We start from the raw sequence: 20,593 nt of genomic DNA, 5'->3' as shown, positions 1-20,593 counted from the left end.
CAGGATAGCTGTATCTCCTGTATCTGAATACAGGAGAAAATTGTGTTCTAGTTAGGGAACAGATTGTTACTGAGGTGCCTATCTTGAGAAGTCCATACAGGTCAAGTAGTCTTAGCAATTCAAAACTAGAATGACCTACATTAATATTTTAATACCTATAAGAATATCCTTAAACCGAAACCCCAGCATCCTGGGGGAAAAAATCATAAAACACTAAGAAATAAGCTAGACTAAAATATGGGAATAAACATGTATTTAATATATTGGAATATGGACTAAAGTTTAATTTATGCAGGTAATTTTCAGAACTCATTTCCAAATTGATTTTATGTAAAATATTTACATTGCTTAAATTTCCTGGCAAAGGTTAATGACAAAATAATAAATCATGTTATTGCTTTCATGTCTTCAGACAAAACAAATCACTAAATACTTAACATGAAACTTACAAACATCCCACCCCCACTCATGATCTACAACAGAAAAAGATGGAGAGAACTATTATTCACCAAACTAAGATTGTCTTAATTTGATGCTGAGAATACATGCAAGTATATTTTAAAGTATAACCATACCAAAAATTTGGAATCTTTTTAAATAAACAAGTCTAGGAATACAGATATTAATTCCTCCAAATGCAAATTTATAGTTTTTCAAAGCTGATCATCACAGATCAAGTACGCCTGTTCTATTAATTGGACATCTACCCCTCATTAAAATGCTTAAGTGAAAACCTACATTCAGTCAATAATTTGCATATTTTGCCTACGTGTTACCAAATATTTATTTGTTTAGTAACACCTGGATACCGTTGTAGAAGCCTACTGCGTTCTTTTTTCATTCATAAATTTTGATATAGTTATATCAATATTGAGATTTCCTTTGCTTTTGTGCATACGTATTACAGCAGAGAGAAACAGCAACATCTCTGTTAGGTCTATGAGGTCAGTTTTTCTAACAAATATTTAAAAACAGAAATTATCACGAAAGTCCCATGTCTTGCAAGAATGTTATGTGCTGTAATCTAATTATGGAAGAAACAATCTGATAATACCTGTTTACAGCAGCCAATCCACTTGACATCAATTTCTCAATTATCAGATATTTACGGAAGCCCTTTGCAAGGTTTTGCCCTTCCTCAAAGAGATCCAACCTAATTAGGAAGAAGAGAGATAGACCTATAAAATTTTAACTGGCAATATTAAAACTTCCACCTGTCCACATATCAGAGGGAGAGAAATTAAGAACACCAGAGGTAACGTGCTACAGGAGTTCAGGGGCAAGAACCGACCTGGTAGACTTGAGTGGTCCCAAAGGCCAAGACAAGAGATGGGGTTTGAGCTGAACTCGACGAAATAGCTGCTTTCACGGTCATGGCCCATGTACCTTAACGAAAATAATTTTAAAGCATCAAATCCTAAGCCTGGCTATTCTCCAGCCTTCCATAGGTTTGTTTTGTTTTGTTTTGTTTTGTTTTATTTGTAGATCCAAGAGAGAAATGATATCAATTCTGAAAATGAATGCTTTTGATTATTTCAGGATTAGAAACCATAACTCTAGAAAGACGTCTTAAGCATCATGAAAACATATACACACCCATCCATACAAACCTCAGGCACCTTTGGAAGCACCTTCCACTATTCTGTGTAAGCCAGAACGACCAGCAATCCCTCTTTCCCTCTCTGAGAAATTGCACATATAAAACTAGGAAATAGATCCACATCTTTTCAGAGATAATGGCTCACACTTAAAGCGTACCCCCAAAGAATCTCTCAGGAAAGACGAATGCAGCCAGTTCATATCTGTAAATATAAATTGAAGAGAATGGAATCCTCAAGTGAGACATTATTTCTTTAGTGTTATCTTCTAGTTACAGGCACCAGCTTTCCATAATGGTTTGGATAGCTGACGTCCCTATTTGATTTTTTGTGCAAAAAGATTCTACCTTATTTCAAAAGTAAATGTGTGGCTCGGTTAGGGAAGTAGCTATATATTTAATGTGCATTCAATGTTTTGGGAATCATCAATTGCTTGCTCTTGTTCGGTGTGGAGTCATGTTTTGTTTGCATCACAGCCAAGTTAAAGAGCAGATGTGTGGTTTGTGTCTTTGTCCATATAATTTTCTGTTTAGACCAAATGACATGATAGCTGAAAATAACATACCCTGATTTTTCCTGATGCATGCAGCTCCTCCAAAGTTTAATAGGATATGGCCGAATATTTCTTCCCTTGAGGGTTCTAACCCAAAACAAGGTAGGAGCACGTAAAATTCCTACTGATATAAAATCCCACGTGTTTGGGGGAAAATCCTATATGTCATTTTTTTTTTGCACTAAATAAGAGCATTATCATGAATGCCATGTCTCTGAAAGAATCGAATCTTTTTTCTAATATGAAGAGCATCCCAGAAAGATTAGCGTGAAGGATGGAGGGGGAATTAGATGGTGTAGCAGTTATAAGATTTACACTGAATATCAGTGAGTCCCAAGGGAAGCCTAAAGTTCTGTTGTCATCACAGTGTGGAGTATAAATAAGCCTTAAAAACTTGTGAGTGGCGTGGGAGTCCTTTCAATGTCTCCTTCTAACTTTTCTTAAACAAGCCAACAACCACCTCAGTTGTGTGAAAGGTCCGGGAAGAGACAGAGAGGAGCCCCGTGACACCCAACAGATCTTGGTTCTCTTACTGTTGATCCATATTAATGTGCAAAAACCTGAAGCCTTCTCTCCCTCTCTCCCTCCCTTACTCTGTGTCTCCCTGTCTCTCTCTCTAACTCTCTCTTTCTCTCTGATTCTCTCTCTGTGTGTCTCTGTCTCTCTCTCTCCCTCTTCTCTCTTTCTCTGTCTCTTCCTCTGTCTCTCTCTCTCCCCCTCCTCTCTCTTTCTCTATCACTCTCTCTGTCTCTCTCTGTTTTTCTTTCTCTGTGTCTCTCTGTCTCTCTCTCCCCCGCCTCTCTCTCTGTCTTCTCTCTCTCTCTCTCTCTGTTTCTCTTTCTCTGTGTCTCTCTCTGTCTCTCTCTCTCCCTCGTCTCTTTCTCTCTGTCTTCTCTCTTTTTTGCTCTATCTCTCTGTCCCTCTGTGTGTGTCTCTCCCTTCCTCTCCTTCCTCTCTTTCTCTCCGTCTCTCCCTCTCCTTCCTCTCTTTCCCTCTGTCTCTCTCTGTCTCTGTCTCTCTCCCTCTCCTTCCTCTCTTTCTCTCTTTTTCTCTGTCTCTCTCTGTCCCTTTCTCTCTCCCTCTCCTTCCTGTCTCTCTCTGTCTCTCCCTCTCCTTCCTCTCTTTCTCTCTGTCTCTCCCTCTCCTTCCTCTCTTTCCCTCTCTCTCTCTGTCTCTGTCTCTCTCCCTCTCCTTCCTCTCTTTCTCTCTTTTTCTCTGTCTCTCTCTGTCCCCCTCTCTCTCCCTCTCCTTCTTGTCTCTCTCTCTCCCTCTCCTTCCTCTCTTCGTCTCTTCCCTCTGTCTCTCTCTGTTTCTCTCTCCCTCCCTCTCCTTCCTGTCTCTCTGTCTCTCTCTCTTTCTCGCATGCTCTCTCTTCTTCTCTCTCCTCTTCCTTCTTTCTCTCTCTTCCTTATTACAGTAAATTTTCTTTGCTGAGACTTTCCCCCTTTACCTCCTTTTCAAATAATGTGCATGCCTACCAACATTAAGAAAAATCTGATTTCTTTCCTCTGTCCTTAGAGCAGTAATTATTTTCTGACTTATAATGTCAAAAAAAAAGAAAGAAAGAAAGAAAGAAAGAAAAACTGACAGACAGCATTGTGATTGCACAGGAAGAAATGGAACTTTTAAAAACTGGGCAATAAGCTTTGTAAGCTGCAGTATAAGGTTAAATTCACATTAACATCTAGCATATATATATGTAATGTATATATATCGTCATGCAAAAATAGGGATATATTTTAATATAGAATTGTATTCTTTTCTCTTCCTTCTCCAAAAAAAAAAAAAAAAGGCACATCTTCGGCTTCCACCTCCCTTAGTTATATACAGGATGTTCCTTTTAAACTCTAATGAATACAGATGGAGGAGGAAATGAGGAAAAGGAGGAACCAGGAAATAGCTGCTGAGCAAAACAAAATATATTAGCAATTTGTTGAGGAGTCAGATTGGAAGGGCTGCGTTTTCAGCCCTTGATCCGAGTGCTGAAATCGAGACTGTCCTAGATACATATATTACTAGCAAATAGAATTATCTTAATCATCTGCTCCAAATGAATTTTTTTCAAGGTTCTGCATACGTATGTGGAAGAAAAAAATACGGATCAAGCTCCCCCTATTAGTATAATTCTATGAGGATTCAGGGGAGGTTCCGTGGCGTTATTCCCTGGCAAGTTCAATGACAGCACTTTCAGTGAAATGTCAGTCACTGTTTGCCATTGAATTTCATAGCTCAACAAATTATACCAAACAGGATCTAAGACTTAACACTTCTCCCAGTGAGTTTTCAGCTGAACAAGATTATGCATTGTTCAAAGCCTGAAATAGACCCATTTAATTATTTTGTTATGTTTTCTGTGACTGTCACAGGACAAAAAGCTTGCAGAAATATCTTTAGGTAATATTATTGCCGTTTTTAAGAACGTGAATAATGAATTCAAACAAATCTATTTGAGAAACAGCACGCTTGAAGAAAGTGCTTGAACCTGAAATTTTATCGAAAGGTACACTTTGTAGCTGAGGTCAGTTCCCTGCAACTATAATTTATCTTCTCACCATCTGCAAAGAAGATCAGGCTCTATTCTGGTTTTGCTATTTTCACAAGCAACTCTTGATGAATAATTAGAAAAGAAATGGCAGGCGAGCTGGACAACACTGCCATTAGCAAACCGATATGACCATAAAGGTAATAAATGCTGAGAAGACCAGAGTTTTTAAAGGTGGCTCTGAGACTGAGACCCACACACTGCTGAGTGGTTGACCATTGTGACTAAGTTCTAGGATGTCTAATCAGCTCAACAAAAATAGTCTAACTGGTTTAAGAGTCGTTTGTGGAGACACAGACAGAAGGACATGGCGAATTAAGGCCATGATATTGGTAATGAACTCGATGGCACCACTACTATTTTAAAAGAGGGATAGTCAAGGATCCTCAAAGCCATAGTTTGGGGAACAATCCTTGCGTTACTGGATTCTGGATTCCAGTGGTAATTCTCTTTGCCTCTGATTGTCAAAATTCTGAACTTTCTTACTGACAATGCTGAACCATTCTCAGCCCGATACAAGCCCTCCTTTGTAACAAACTCCCCAAAGCAACAGATACAAACGGTCTCTTCCTGGAGGGCGACTTGTGGAGAGGGTTGGTTATAAGTGATTACAGTTTGAACGTTTCACGATTGTTTCTAATTTGCTGTTCATTCTTTTAAACCTATCCAGTTGCTCCCAAATTAGCTTTGTCAACAGTTTCTTCTGTTCAAGTTGCAAACCACAAGAGAGGTAGGAATTCTTGGATTCATACAGTGATTTCATGGTGTTCTGTGTTGTGAAACTTTGCACTGTATGAATCTGGAATATCTGTGAAGTGTACCCATCAGCTTATTGGTGAGGCATGTTGATGATACCAATCGTGCATCGAAATAGTGCCAAGAATGTCATCCATGAGGAAAAAGAAAATGCTTCACTCAGAAATTCACCGCAATTAAAAAAAAAAAATGCCACAACCTTTGTTTTCTGAAAGATTAACGTGTGAATAAGAATTACAACAGTCGAGGGTCCTGTTTAGACCATGAATGCTAGAGCGCTAATGTAGATACTCTTTGGAAAGGAGAGAAACCCACTGAGAGTGAGATTCAAGGATGCTTTTCTGAGACCAGAATGGCAGGTTCTATATGTGGTACCCAATTTACTTCATGACAAATGCAACACCTTGGAATTGATACTTCAAACATTATCTTAAATACATTTTAAAAATACCAGTGAAGATCTGGCCTGGGTTAAGCGTTGCTTATGATGTGAACATAACAGTTATATGACTTTCTTTAAATGAAAGTGAGCAGTAGCTCAGCCATGACTCATGAATGGCCCATTCCAGCTAGCATCTGTCATTCACAGAATGAAGATTTTTCAGGAAACATAAAGACTTCTGTTTTTATTTCACCATTTTCCTTTAAATGTCCTGTATAACAGGTGTGTCTTGTTTTCCACCCTTGACTGTTGGGCATATGTTGCTTTTTGGTTTTATTTTGATTTTCTTTTTTTTTTTTTTTTCATGAAATCAGTCTTACAAAGGAATAGACTTACTAATAAAATCTTAACTTACCCACTTGGTGAAAATCGCCAACTTGGTGACAGTGAGTGATCTTTGGTGAAACTGAATAGCTTCTCTGCTTCCTATTGAATTTAGTCAAGTGACTGTCTAGCTTGTTGACTTTGTCCTGTGGTACCCAGCGGAGAGGAGGACACGGGTCAGGAGATGTGGAAAGGGAAACTGGCAGTACGAAAACCGTGTCTTAAAGTTAAATTTCCCTCCCCGTGTGCTTTCAGTGATGGGACATTGATGGGGGGCCCTGTAGAGGGGAATCCAGATGGATTTGAAATTTGGGGGAAATAATCTCTTTAGAAACAGAGCAGCCTCGGGTTCAGAGGGTAACAGGCCAATTTGGGCACCCGCTGTGTCCTGCAGGTCACACTGAAGTGACAGTAGGTACACCAGGGACACCAGGGACACCTTGTAGGAAGAAACTGGGGAGGTGAAGGAGAAAGGAGCAAAAAAGACCGAATCCAACTCTCATGTCACGTATAGCACAGTGGATACAGAAGGGCCTTCTGACCTGGAATTTGATGCTAAATCGTGAATGTCGGGTTTCTAAAGGACACAGCACTAGTGAGGTCCAGGTATATTCCTCGAGGCAGGAAGAAGCTTTCCTAGACTTATCCTGGGAAAATCCAAGTGGTCATCAGGTGGCGTGTATGGGAGAACCTCGGCCACATAAAGATGCAAGTCAGACTGGAGGGCGAGGCAAAGGCCAGGACAATGCTGCAGCCTCTTCCTTCCCATCCAGGGAACGCTCTGCCAGCCCCAGAGGAGGCATCACTCTGTTTAATGGAGGGAAAGGAAGATGCTCTTCAGGGCTCTCATCCCTTCACAGTTTGCCCAAAACTTGACCCCATGGTCTTTCCTTGTGAAGGACTAAGATGAATTTTCATCTGCTTTAGATCTGAACAAGCTTTCCTTGTTTGGGAAAAGAAAATCTACCTCTGCCACCTTCAGAGTATTTTATGATATACTAATGTAGAGAATGTAATATTGTAATCACAGGCAGCGTGGGCAGCAATAAGAGAGAAGACACACACCGGGAATTTAATCCCCTCCTTTTAGTAACATTCTTTTTCTTTCGTTCTCTGTTTCCTACCGTGGTTTCCTGTAACTCTTACCTACCCAGGTCTTCCTCAACCAGTGTCAGTCAATAGAAATCTTTTAAGCCTTAGAAGAGCTTTGGGTCTTTCTTGATCTTGAAGGTCAACTTTGAACTGTCCCCTTCTAAGACACTTCTCGTCTTATTGCTCTTAATTGGCTAGTTACTACATACTTTATTATCACAACTGTCCTATATGATGTGTTGTGTATATGTGTGTGTTTACATATATCTACATGTAATTTACATATATAAATGCACATATATGACACATCATGTAAGGCAATTATGATAATAATTTATATATATCTCGGTGTGTTTAATGTATATATATTTGGTTTTTCCTATCATTCCACTAGACCACGATACCAATAGTACTTAATGGGGGGGTCACCCCCAGGGAACATTTGGCAATGTCTGGAGACACTTTGAGTTGTCACAGTTTGGGGGCTCCTATTGCATTTAGTGGGTAGAGGCTAGGAGTACCTCTAAATATCCCACAAGGCATGGGACAGCCCCATACAGCAAAGTAGTAATATTTAGCCCAAAATATCACCAGTGCTGAAGCTGAGAAATCTACACTAGATTCTACAGGACTAGACATCCTTCCATGAGTCTCCTGACACATGCTGCCTGGTACGGGGTGGTTCTCCATACATGTGTGTGGCCAATGCTTGCCGTGACACACTGTGTGTGTTTTAGAAAACCCCTTTAGCTTTGCTTACATAATAGTAATAAAACTTGTCTGAGATGCACTTTGAGATTAAAAAGTATGTAAAATCATAGAAATTTTCAGATTTTTTTTCCTGCCTAAACTAATCTGTGCATACACATAGTCAATTCTTAGCTATAATAATCTTTAACTCAGTTAAAACTTGTTGTGGGACTGCGGTTTTCCTAAACTCTTTAGTCTAAGGGTATAGCCAGACTCCCCTAGGGGATTTCAGTGATGTAGGAATGAATTTAAACATAACTTTTCTCTGTCGTCCTCGGTCTCCCAGGGGAAGGTGCCTGAGGATCATTATTCATTCATTTGGTGACATTTTTTTCGGTGCTTTTATGTGCCAGGGGATGATTGGCTGTGACTACAACTGTGGATAGAATAGGCTCGGTCTTCACTGGTGTCTTTGCACTCAGGGTATGGGGGGAGAAAATTTTTGTAAATGAACTTTTGGGGTATTATAAATTCTATGGAAAAAATGTTAAATAGGATTAGGAAATTGGGGGATTAGGGGGTGTGGGAGAGAGCCTGGTCAAGAATTTTCTTTGAGCAAAGACCTAAAAAAAAAGAAATGAGGATGCAAGTACTGGAGATGCCTGGGGGTATTCCAGACAGAGGCAACAAAACACACAAAGGCCCTGAGAAGTGTTTGGAATGTCTGCGGAGGGGAGAGGGAGGAGACCAGGTCAGCTGCGATGGCTCTGAGTAAGACGGGAAGCCATTAGGAGGACCTCATTTAATTTTTGAAGGAGACACCTGACCATTCTATGGAGAGAGGATTATCACAATGGTGGAAGCCAGAAGAGCATTTTTGGGAAGATAGCAATAGTCCAGGTGAGGGGTGATGGTGCCCGTAACTAAGAATGAGATGGGTGGTGAGAGTTGATTAGGTTTAGAATGTATTTTAAAAGCATTGCCAAGAGGAAGGTAACCCATGAACTCAGTTTTGAATGTGTGAAAGTTGCAAAAGAGTTCCAAGATCTAAGCCCTGAGAGATTTGAGGAGATAAGGACAAAAAGCAAAAAAGCAAAAAAAATAACTCAATGATGGGAGAAGGAAAGAACAAAGATAGGGTGGTGGCCCAGAAGCCCCTGTTTCAGAAAGGGTTGCCAGGCGGCCCTGGGGACCCCTTGAGGTTTACGGTTGTGAACTGCAAGTGAGGCTTATTTCAAAAGGGAGAGAAATTCCAGCCACATGTAGCTACTGAGATGTGGGCATGAAAAGCATGAAGAGATAGAGAGTTGACTTTAACTAGAATAAGATTCTCTCAGGGTGCTATGAGTTAGGAGGGAACAGAAGAGAGTATAAAACAAAAAGTGGTTATAATGATGGACCATGAACTCTGTACTGTGTATGAAGAGAAGGGAGGACAGAGTGGGTCAGTGAATTGGAGAATCAGTTCATTATCAAGAGTTAATAAACCAGTATCATCCCTTCAGGATCTTATATGATCGTGTAGCTTAACCTGTATCCTTAATGAGCACTAATGAGGTCCGTGCCTGCCTAGAAAAAGGAGGTATTAAGGCGTGAATGTCCTGCTGATGCTCTTGAGAACATCAACAGTGCTGAAAAGAGGCAAATGCCAGGTTCTTATAAGACCTTCCTCCAAAGTCATCATCAGGTCTCTAACTGTGATGCTGAAGCATGGTTACACTGGCCAAGTTGAAATCACTGATGATCACAGAGCTGGGCAGATACTTGTGAACCTCACAGGCGGGTTAAAAACGTGTGGCGTGATCAGCTCCAGAGTTGATGTGCAACTCAGAGGTCTAAAAGAATGGCAGAATGATCTGCTCCCATCCCATCAGTTTGGTTTCATTGTACTGACAACGTCAGCTGGCATCACAGACCATGAAGAAGCAAGAAGAAAACACACAGGAGGAAAAATCTTGGGATTCTTTTTAGGGATGTAACACATACTTAAAAATGAAATCCCTTAATAGACAAAAAAAAAAGGAATGACAAATTAATAGAAAACTGAAAAATAATACAGCAGTTTAATCATTGTATTTGAAATGGCATATAATACTCTGATGTTTTTCAAATCACTTCCAAAGATCTTTTTCTCATTTAATATTCTCAAACATATCATGGCTAGAGAAGACAGCTTTACGAAAGTCTCAGAAGAGTTCTAAAAGTCTTAAAAGAATGAAGTTATTTTTTTTCTTTTCTAGATTACAAAACATTTTAATGCCTGTAAAACATTTTAAATATTCATTTGTCTTTTAAATTAAATTTATAACATTGTATGTTTAGCTGAATATGGTTTCTTATGTAGTTATTTAACTTTTCCTATCAAAATTAAAATATTAGTTTTCAAACCAGACCCACATATAAGGAGTTATTGTTATCACAGAAATGTGTATTATTTACTAAAGTCAAATAATAGTAGCAAAAATGACTTTATTTTTTTAGAGACAGAGTCTCACTTTGTCACCCTTGGTAGAGTGCTGTGGCATCACAGCTCACAGCAACCTCCAACTCTTGGGCTTAAGCGATTCTCTTGCCTCAGTCTCCCGAGTAGCTGGGACTATAGGCACCTTCCACAATGCCCGGCTATTTTTTGTTGCAGTTGTCATTGCTGGTTAGATGGCCCAGGCCAGGTTTGAACCCACCAGCCTTAGTGTATGTGGCTGGTGCTGTGACTACTATGCTACAGGTGCCGAGCTGCAACAATGACATTTGACATGTCCATGGAGATTCATGAAATGGGTCTGGAAAAGTATTGAACTTGGATAGCATATAGATACATTTTTTTAATTTTCTCTATACATATACATGTGTTTATTTGGTTTCCACTTTTCACCTTCACAGAATTAAAAAGGTTTAAAATTTAATAACAATAACAATGTTTAAGAAAGGGACTAGAAACAAAAACCTCCTAAAGAAGGAACAAAGATAAATACATTCAGAAAAGAAATCAGACGATTGCTGCAATGAAATATTGAGCAATAATAATAATAATGCAAAAAAGTAACATTCACAGTGTCAGATAAAAGTATGTCTATCGTAGAATGTTTTCACTCTGAGGTTCAGGATGGAGTCATTAGTCAACTTCTTCCTTTTCTTTTTTTCCCAAAATCTCAAAAAATAGACAACTAATATATACAAATAAAAAATAAAAGATAATTTTTTAAAAGATCATGACAAATCCTATAGACAATAGAAAAAGAAGAAATACTTCAAAATTATTCCATTTCATCTTGCTATACCTGATACTAAAATTGGAAAAACTATATTATTAAAAAGGGAAATCACAAACATATTTCACTTATAAATGAGGGTTTATATCCTGATAAACATATCCTAAACAACAATAGGCAATATCCTAAACAACATATTAACAAGTTGAATTAAGAGATACATTCTTTTTCTTGAATGAAGCTTTGTCAAATGAGGCCATGCATATAGTTCTGGCCATTAAGAATTCTTTAAATGCCTACAAGGGGATCATATTAAGAGAGAAGTTCATCTTTATTCTCTACATTTCCCCAACTCCAAGACTTTGTGTGCTGTTTACTTTATTCCTTTCACCCAAAATGTTCTTTGCCCCTATTTTTTTAAAAAATGAACTCTACTTGCCCTCAAGGAAGATTCAGGGAACAAGTCCTACAGGACACTTTTACTAATTCCCTTCAAGTTAAATGAATTTCTTCTTCCACATTGATTGCTTTGTGTCACTGTTTTTTTTCTAGTTATCTGAGCACCTATTCTCGTACCTACTAAAAAGCTTCTGGACAACAAACTCTTTTGTACTTCTAAAGAGGTGCTAAAATGAATGCTTACAGATAAAAAATCTTTTGGAGGATAGCTGGCTTAATTAAATTAGGTGCACCAAGGGCCAACCTAGGCTGGGAAACCCGAAGGTCAACCATGAAGCAATCTCGTCTAAAGGGACAACCTGAGGACAAGGCTGTTACTGCCTTCTCCGGAATTCTAGGCAGCTCTGGAGAAGTTCTCAGGAAGCAGTTAGTTTCAGAGCCTTGGGTTTCCTTCCTGCATCTGCTGGTCCCAGGAGTATCTAGGCCAAACTAGATACGCTCCATTTCAAACTCTCAACGAAGGAAGATTCTAGAAGCCTTTCTGATTTGCTCAGGAGTCAGAAATGGCAATATAAATAAGGTGTAACTCAGGGAGGTATCATGGATTGGGGTGAAATGCTTGTTGTTTTCCAAGAGAATTTAAGTTAGCAAACTGTAACTCTGTTATTACTGGTGCTGTTATTAACTTGGCATACCTTAACTGCTAAACGTATGTGGGTATTTTCTTGCTCCATCTCCTACACTGGATAGAGTCTTACGGCATCTGTCGCCCAAGACCTTCCTTCCTCCTCTGGCTTCTCCCAACCCCCACCCCCACCGCTACCCCACATACATGCAGGGTAATACAACTGACCTCAAAGGAAGTGGCGTGGCTTCAGGATCCTCCTCAGTCTTGCCTTTCTTTTAAGGAACTAGGATCCCCAAGTTGCTGGCACTCTTCTTGGCTGTCTTCTGCTCTCCAGCCCTTCCAGGGTCCTCCTCGTCTCCTAACCTAAGTGGTTTTCATTCCATCAGGACCTTGAGGTCAGCTCTCCATTGCAGCAACTCATTCTCTAATAAATTAATACTTTTCTGATAAATGGTAGGATATTAATTTTTTTTTTCTGCAGTTCTTGGCCAGGCCCACCACCCTCCAGCATATAGGGCCAACACCCTATCCTTTTGAGCTACAGGTGCCCGCCCTGGGATATTAATTTTTTTAAGGTTTTTTTTTTTTTAACCTTAGTCACATCTCCTATTCTTCCTTACTTGATAACACTCACATAGTTTGGTCATCAAAACAGCATCTTCCCCAGATTTTACCTGGTTCAAATTCTAACATTGCATCTAGCCTAGTTCTTGGCACATAGTAGATCAGTTCAATAAAATATTTATTGAATGAGTGAATGAATGAATGGGTTCAAGTAGCAATGGTGCTTGGCTTCCTGGTGGGATAAAATAAAATCTAGATATTATGAGAAAAGCATTCTTAGATAGTTACAGGTTGCAGTATCATGATTCACCTTCCTTATAATTTTCCATAAAGCCAATCCTCATATTTCAAAAAAAAAACAAAATTAATTTTATACCTAGTTACCCCTCATGCCTTTTTCCCCTATTTGATTTGATAATTATTTCTACAAACAGGTGCTTGGTATTTAACAATTCTTTTAAAAAGATTGCATGAGATTGACAATGTCTTACTTTGGCGGAGGTACAAGAAAGAGGAAGTCTGATTGCCCACCGTCCACCGTTTTCCAACTACCCTCATCCTCCTCATCTCCCTGTCTAGTTCTTAACCACCATCACTCATAAACCTCAGAGGCACATCCAATATTTTAGAGAAACTAAGGGGGGCTGAAGAAGCTGAGGTTACAGTTAGGGTAGCTGCCTTATTTTGTGACAGACTCTATTTGGAACATAAATGAAAACAAAATTTTAAGCACCCTTTTTTTATATACAAATAATCTTCTTTTTTAAAAAAAGAAGTGTTCTCTCACACATAAACATGCAGATTTGGCCTAAAGGAAGGCTTAAGAAAGACATCTTCTTCTCTTGTTATTGGGGAAAAACCCAAAAGAATTGTTGAGTTGTCTAGATCTCTGTTGAATTTGCCATGATATCTATGAAACCCTGACTGAGTTAGTGTCTTGACATGAGCAGTCATGAGCCAGGGGAGCCAAGGTGATGGTAGACTTGTACCCTCGATGCTCACATTCCTCTTTCCCTCCTTTTAAAGGCTACAAATATGGAAAGAAAAGGGGGAAAGGATGCAAAGACAGTAAAGGACCCCACGTGCAAAAAGTAGACTTTTGCATCAATGGAAAATGAGAGTTCCCAAATTTTAAAAGGTGCACACCTGCAAATGCTTCTGTTCATCTTGCTTGCCAAGAATTCAGTCGTGTTCACAATCTTCAGTCATGTTCTGAATGTCCGACCTTTCTTTCCTGCTTGAAACAGATGCTTCTTCCATGCCAGTCATGACCACCTGTTGTCACCATGTGTCATGTTGAATCACATACATATATATAATGCCATTCCACCATCTTTTCTCCATCTCTCATTTCATCCAAGCATGCAGTGTGCTATTACTCTGCTATTGTCTACACTCGGTATACATTTCTGTTCTTCCTTGCAAGACTGCGAATGCTTCGGCCACTCCAATCGATGCAGTTATATTGATCTGCTAAATACAGTCATTTGCGTGAGCTGTAAACACAACACTAGAGGGCAGCACTGTGAGCTGTGCAGGCTGGGCTACTTCAGAAACGCTTCTGCACAGCTGGACGATGAGAATGTGTGCATAGGTCAGTTCCATTATAATTTCAGCTATTGTTCTGTGCCTTTTGAGCTAGGGGGAGCTATTTAGGGTGGAAAGGTTGGTGATTTGCACCGCTGAGCCAAAATGAACTTTTGCAACGGAGCAAATAGCCTTGTGGTAGACTTAAAATTCACTTGTACTCATTGAAATCATAGTTGGGAATTACATTGTGAATCCTTACGTTGTTGTTTTAAAGATGTTGATCTGAGAAATTGTGCTTAGGAGATGAAGAATTATCTTTCTTCCTTCCTTTTTTTTTGTTTGTTTGTTTTTGTGTTTGCATGAAATTTTAAAACCTGATAATTTCAAAATGATCTTATAGCCTTAAATTATACATTCACCTTTCAAAGTGGAAACTCATTATGCGGGATTTAATTACAGATATGAAAAATTGGGGTACAAACTCTTGCACGCAATTGGTGACCAACAAGTATTGAAGGATTAAAAATGTTGCCATTTGGGATTGAAAGCAGCTAGCAACTGGTAATGTAGAAGTTTGCCTGACTTTCCCACTCATAGTAATGAAATTCCATTTACTGAATTTTTCTATATCCCCCGAAAGGAGGAGTAATTTCTTAAAACTTTTCCTGGCAATTAATTCTCTAAGCTTCCAAGGCACATAAGCCTTAAATCCACAAAGATTCCTTATACACAGTCCCTTGCCACACTGCAAATGACTACTACCCCTGTCTCCCTGGGGGGACCAGGTATCTTTCCCACCCTGAAAAGCTTCTCCTACCTTTTGTATAATAGAACATGTCCTTAAAAATGGGAGGCCAATGGAAAACAATGAAAAAATAAATGGAATTTCATTTCATAATTTACTCTGAAGAAATGCATATATTTGAAATGCTGAATGATATATGTCTGTTACCACGATCGTAGGGAACTATGTAGGCAACAAATTTTAAAGGTAGAATGTTCACATGTAGACCACACTCAATAGAATATGCAAGCTGAAAAGTGGCAGGGATCTTTATCAAACACAGAAGGAATCCAACTAATCTGTAATTCTGGGATTACTGTTCTCCCCAAGGGTCATACAAAATAGCTGCACAGTTGTTCCTAATTAAACTGGGACAAGTACATATAATACTGTATGTGTCCACAGTATTTTCTATTTTTTAAAGCATATCCTTATTTATCATTTGTAAGTTAGTGGAGAAAGTACTGGACTTAGAGTCTGGAGAGCTGGGTTCAAATCCCAGTCTGCAGTTGAATAGTTCTGTGCCCTAGGTGAGCCATTGAGAAAAAGCAGGATCATTACCACAACAGTGGGGTAAGTATTACACCGATAATATTCCCTGTCTTCTAGTTGAGAAAAGTAAGGCAAATTAGCTCACATCAAATAGTGTTAGCAAAGGGTTTCTAGACTTCAAAGCTTAACCACTTTTTCTCAACCACTCTGACACAATTAGCAAAGCTAAGCTTGTCCGACTTTTACTTACGGTATGCTTTTTGGATGACAGCAGCAATTCTACTATGCACTGATGAACAGGAGTTCAATTGCCTTCATAACACTTGGGTTATGGAGATTTGAGGATATTAATATAAACCCAAAGATGTGTAGCTGAATTTTGAATGCAGAGTACATTTTGCTGAATGCCATTTATAAAAACATATAAATGTCATGCTATAAATATAGAAACAACAGAAAAGGTAAGATAAATAGGAATAAAATCTAGCCATTTTATAAACTATGTAAGATCAAAATGTTTTAAAATATGTAATATCATTTTAAATAAATTTTTAAAAAGACTTTAAGAGAGCATAGTCCATAAATTATCTTGTGTTAGGTGATGTAACCATATCCCAATATGTTTAATTCAGAGTATTATGTTTTTATGAAGTTTGACCTTTTTCCAGTCCCAAAGTAAACCATTAACTCCAAATCTGCATCTTTCTATCCAGCTTTAAGAGCTATAGTTCGGTTGTAAATTTATGTTTGCTCAGCCAACGTTAGAAAATTGCTTATTCAGCTTTTGTCTTGTAAATCACATACGCTACAGAAAAAAAACATGGAAATCTTAATATCCATTTTTATCCATTCAACTTTTAAAAAATCAAGAATAGTTTTTTATGCCATTTCTAGAAGGCTTGCCAATTAAAATTATAGACCTTTGGAAATTTTTATTTCAGGAAGGCAAACATGTTTCTATTGAGTACTTTATACTCTTCAAGGCAAGTAAAACACGTGGTAAGCACAAAGATAAGCATTTTAGGTACTGTGAAAATCAACTACAGACCCTCTCACAGAATAAGATTTCTTGAATTCTTACTTACCTTTTACTAAAGGGGAAAATCATTTTTAAAGAATAAACTGAAAAACTTTGGCTGTCCAGTATGTTCTAAATTCTATCTTTTACCTTTAGTTTTTATATACGTACAATCAGTCAATAGTGATTTCTTTAAAAGGTTGTTGAGTCCATTTGAAAGGCCCAGGGCAGGGGGATTGAGTCTGCCTGTGCACAGGGCTAAGTAAGGGTGAAGTTCACTCTCTTCGGGCCTTTGGAAGGCTGAGGCTCCATTCCCAAGTCTTGCCCCGTGAGACAACATGAGCCAATTCGCTATTTTCCACATGTAAGCTTCTCTACAGGGCTCAAGGCAGGACTGAGTATTAAATTTGAGAGGCTATGCCACAGATAATTGAGAATTAATTTTAATACCACTTTGGATAGAAAGCATTAATGAAAATGAATGAAATGAATGGATATTTACTCAATCAAATTTCACGGAATGAGGCATTAATCTTGGGAAGTTTGAATGCCATCTAAGTATTTTCTAAATTTAAAAAAAGGCACTTTCCCGTTGTGCCAATTTAACAATTGGCAATAAACTTTACCACTGTGGCTGTGAAGGAATAGCTCGTATCTCAGACAATACATAGGCTCTGTGTTGAAATACATGTTTTAAAATACTGCATCATTTTATATTATGGCAAATATAAAATGCAGTTGGCTATGCCATGTTGCCACACTGATTGCTATTTTGTGGTTACTCATGAATTTATCCATTTTTCATACAAATTCCAAAAACAACCATGTCTCCAAAGACGCATGTAATTACCCTGCAATTACATGAAGATGACATCCCTGCATGCTTCTGTTTCATATAAACTTGAGCATTAGGCAGGATGTCAGCGGATATGTGGTTTGTGACCTTGGGTAATCACTGTTAATAATGCTGCTATCAACCTTTGAATCAGAATGAAACGTGGGGCTCAGCAGTTGCTGCTAAACGTATCGCGAAGTTATGATGTATTATTTGGAATTCCCCTTGAATCCCAACATCAGCTAATCAGAGATACCTTACATAGAAAATATTTTTCAAAAGGCATTTTAAGTACCTTTAAATCAATTGCAGCACAACTTTTTAATCAAGCTCCCAAAGTAGTTCATGTTGTTTTGTAATCTAACAGTCCTACATATTCTTCCTAGTTGCATAGAAGAAAATACGATCTTCCGAGGTCATTTCCATTATCCCAGTGTCTGCCATTGATTACAGTTTCATAAGTGACATTTTTTAAAACCAAATTGTTTGTTTTATAAGCTTAAAGGAAGGCCACGCCCTACTCTCTGATTTATTTTTAGGACTGTTTGAGCAATACTACACATACAACCTTATCCTATGACAACCACTGGAATGTACTATGGTTTAATTTTTTTTTAATTTTGCTTATAATTTGGCATCGAAGACCTTATACTAATTAATTGCCACAGGCCCATTGACCAAAGTCACATGAGAACCCAGATGTAAATGCATTCCCTAGCTTACAGAATGTTAGTGATTCATTTCCCACTCACACACTTTAAATAGTAAAATACATATTACAGTTTTTTCCTGTAGATACAACCTTGTGGTATACACAGACAAACACTGAAAACTGTAACAAAATTACTATTTTAAAATATTCTTGAAACAGCTCTCTCTCTCACACACATAGTAAAACAGAAAAAAACGTCAATTTAAAATAAAACCCTAGTTATTAAGTACAAACAGCGCCGGGAAAGAGAGAAGCATTTTCAAGTTTATTGAGTTTTATTTTGACCTTCGTACATCACTATTACTCATATCAATGTTTGTTTTCTAAAACTGCTGAGCTCAAAACCTGACTTAATTAACATGAAAGAAATCATAATTCGAAGACACTCCACATTCTTTAAAGAAAGTAATTAGTCTGAATGGCACAAAGCCGGAGTTGAATGCCTGGACCCTCTATCGTGCGACACCCTGAATCCCTGTGCCATCCTAAGACGCTAACCTTGATTACGTCAAGCTAAGTTCTCAGCTTTTCTGTTGGTTGGTTTGTTGCTATGATTTTTGTTCTGTTTTTTGCAAGGGAACCTCTTACTGGGTCCATTTTAAAATAGAGAAAACTGAGAGACAGGGAAGCATCATCACATGCCCGAGGTTACAAAGAGGGTAACGAGGAAAGGAAGATTGGCCCCCAAATCCCCAAAACTACAAACTACCTGCTTTATTTTTCAAGCTGATGGAAATCTAGAATTCCCACTTCTGGTTCAAGTTTTAAGCAAAATAGAGCTTCGGGAGTAAAAATATCCTGTATAACAATAACAAAATTCGAGAAAACATTCTATTTTCTTCTCATTACCCGCATTTGTATTCTTCTCCCAGCAGACATTATCATGAAAATTACGCTCCTCCAATTATTCCTATGTGGAAATCTGTTTGTGATTGCAAAATGTATCTTTTTTTTCGTGATGGTTAATCTAGGCAGGGGAAAAACCATCCTCACATGTCTATCCAACACAGCTTCTCAAGGCTCATCACAAGGCAATAGGTACATAAATCAGTTCAGGCGCTGTCCCAAATCATAAACCAAAATCACCTTAGAAGGAGCCAAGTGCATCCACACTGCACTTTTCAAATGTTCAGCAGTTCTCAAATATTGAGTGTAATGGCTAAGGCCATTTGAATAATTTAAAACAGATTTTACCCTGATGGCATATTGATTTATCCTTCATATACAAACTTCTCACGGTATTCATTAAACCATCTAAAAATGCCCTAACAAATGGAATCTACATTGTGATCTATTATCAGTGAAAAGGATGATGTCTTCTATTTCCTTGGAAGTTTTCAGCTGATTTCCTCCCAGATCATAAAAATGATTATCACGGAAGGCTGAGCAAATAAACAAATGGTCCTGAAATCGCCATATTTGCGGGAGCATTTCATTAGTAGACATCTTTAAGTAAGCAATGCATTTAAGTGACTGACGCTCCTGTGTTGATAACCTGTCAGCTGTGCGGACGTGTCTCCAGCCTGTGTGTTGTCTTGTTTCTACAGAGTGTTATTGTAACCCTTTGGGCTCAATCCATGATCGTTGTAATGGCTCAGGATTTTGTGAGTGTAAGACTGGAACGACAGGGCCTAAGTGTGATGAGTGTCTGCCGGGAAATTCCTGGCACTACGGCTGTCAACGTAAGTAACTCTGGGAGCTGCCCTCTGCCTGCTGTAGCATGGCTGAGTCTGCTTGTCTAGGCCGGTGCGTGCAGCTTCTCAGAGCAGAAAAAGGCCCAAACCGCTGACAATCTTTTAAAGCTACTTAAGGCCCCAGCCTATGGAGAGGAGAGCAATCCATCAGCTGTCCAGCTGACTTCTTTGAAGCTCACCTCCATCCTCCCTGATAGCTGGAGCAACTTATATTGAAATATTGTATGGAGATCCATGTACCTGGCCAGACCATAAATTATGTGGCACAATAGGGACCCAGCTTGGAAATCCTCGCCGCAGAATGAAGGGTGATGTGTATGTGGTTAATATATTTCTTGAACTGAAAGCTACCCTGGAGCTCCAGAGTTCATAAATTAAATGATATCTCCATAACTTATTACCGCCCTTGCTATCATACCCATCACTGAATCTTAACCAAAAACCTAAAGGTCGTAAATCGAAGGGACATTTAAATGCCGGGCTGAAATAAATGACTAAAGTCAATATTGATGTTAAGCCTCTGAGGTTAGGCGCCATGCAGGGAGCCTTCGACAAATGCCATTTGGTTGACCCTCACTTCTCTGGAGATCATCAGGTCTCCTTCAAAGCCTGTCAAGGCGGGTGGCATGTCAGTGTGGACAGGGAGCATGAATTTTAAAAATCAGGGCAGAAGCTTCCTTCTGTCATTTATAATCTTTTCTGCCTTTCAATTCTGCACCAACTCACCCTTC

At 38.7% G+C, this 20,593-nt stretch overlaps 1 protein-coding gene and 1 long non-coding RNA gene across 7 annotated transcripts in view; one reads left to right on the top strand and one right to left on the bottom strand.

Annotated features, from left to right (window-relative positions):
• NTNG1 (netrin G1) overlaps positions 1 to 20,593 on the top strand; it is a 334,904-nt gene that overhangs the window by 264,592 nt on the left and 49,719 nt on the right. The window contains exons 6-7 of one of the 4 annotated variants that reach the window (XM_023509790.1): positions 14,224 to 14,391; positions 19,716 to 19,850. The exons of 1 other annotated variant lie outside the window; for it this stretch is intronic. In XM_023509790.1, coding sequence (XP_023365558.1) covers positions 14,224 to 14,391; positions 19,716 to 19,850 — 303 coding nt within the window. Of the gene's footprint in view, positions 1 to 2,187; positions 2,254 to 14,223; positions 14,392 to 19,715; positions 19,851 to 20,593 lie in introns of all 4 variants that reach the window. 2 more of the 4 variants (XM_003784094.3, XM_023509791.1) reach the window with 2 other exon arrangements.
• Positions 1 to 20,593, bottom strand: part of LOC111723288 — a 49,842-nt gene that overhangs the window by 27,132 nt on the left and 2,117 nt on the right. For 2 of the 3 annotated variants that reach the window (XR_002771863.1, XR_002771862.1), the window contains exons 1-4: positions 13,944 to 14,204; positions 12,459 to 12,596; positions 1,292 to 1,386; positions 1,055 to 1,153 (exon numbers count right to left, since the gene is read on the bottom strand). This is a non-coding gene — a long non-coding RNA (uncharacterized LOC111723288). Of the gene's footprint in view, positions 1 to 1,054; positions 1,154 to 1,291; positions 1,387 to 12,458; positions 12,597 to 13,943; positions 14,205 to 20,593 lie in introns of those variants that run through there. The other variant, XR_002771864.1, reaches the window with a different exon arrangement.

Source organism: Otolemur garnettii, unplaced genomic scaffold (genome assembly GCF_000181295.1).
Source record: "Otolemur garnettii isolate 467f Iridium unplaced genomic scaffold, OtoGar3 scaffold00010, whole genome shotgun sequence".
Taxonomy (NCBI): domain Eukaryota; kingdom Metazoa; phylum Chordata; class Mammalia; order Primates; family Galagidae; genus Otolemur; species Otolemur garnettii.
The sequence above is the reverse complement of the archived record's forward strand: the minus strand, read 5'-3'. Positions and strand labels throughout refer to the sequence as shown.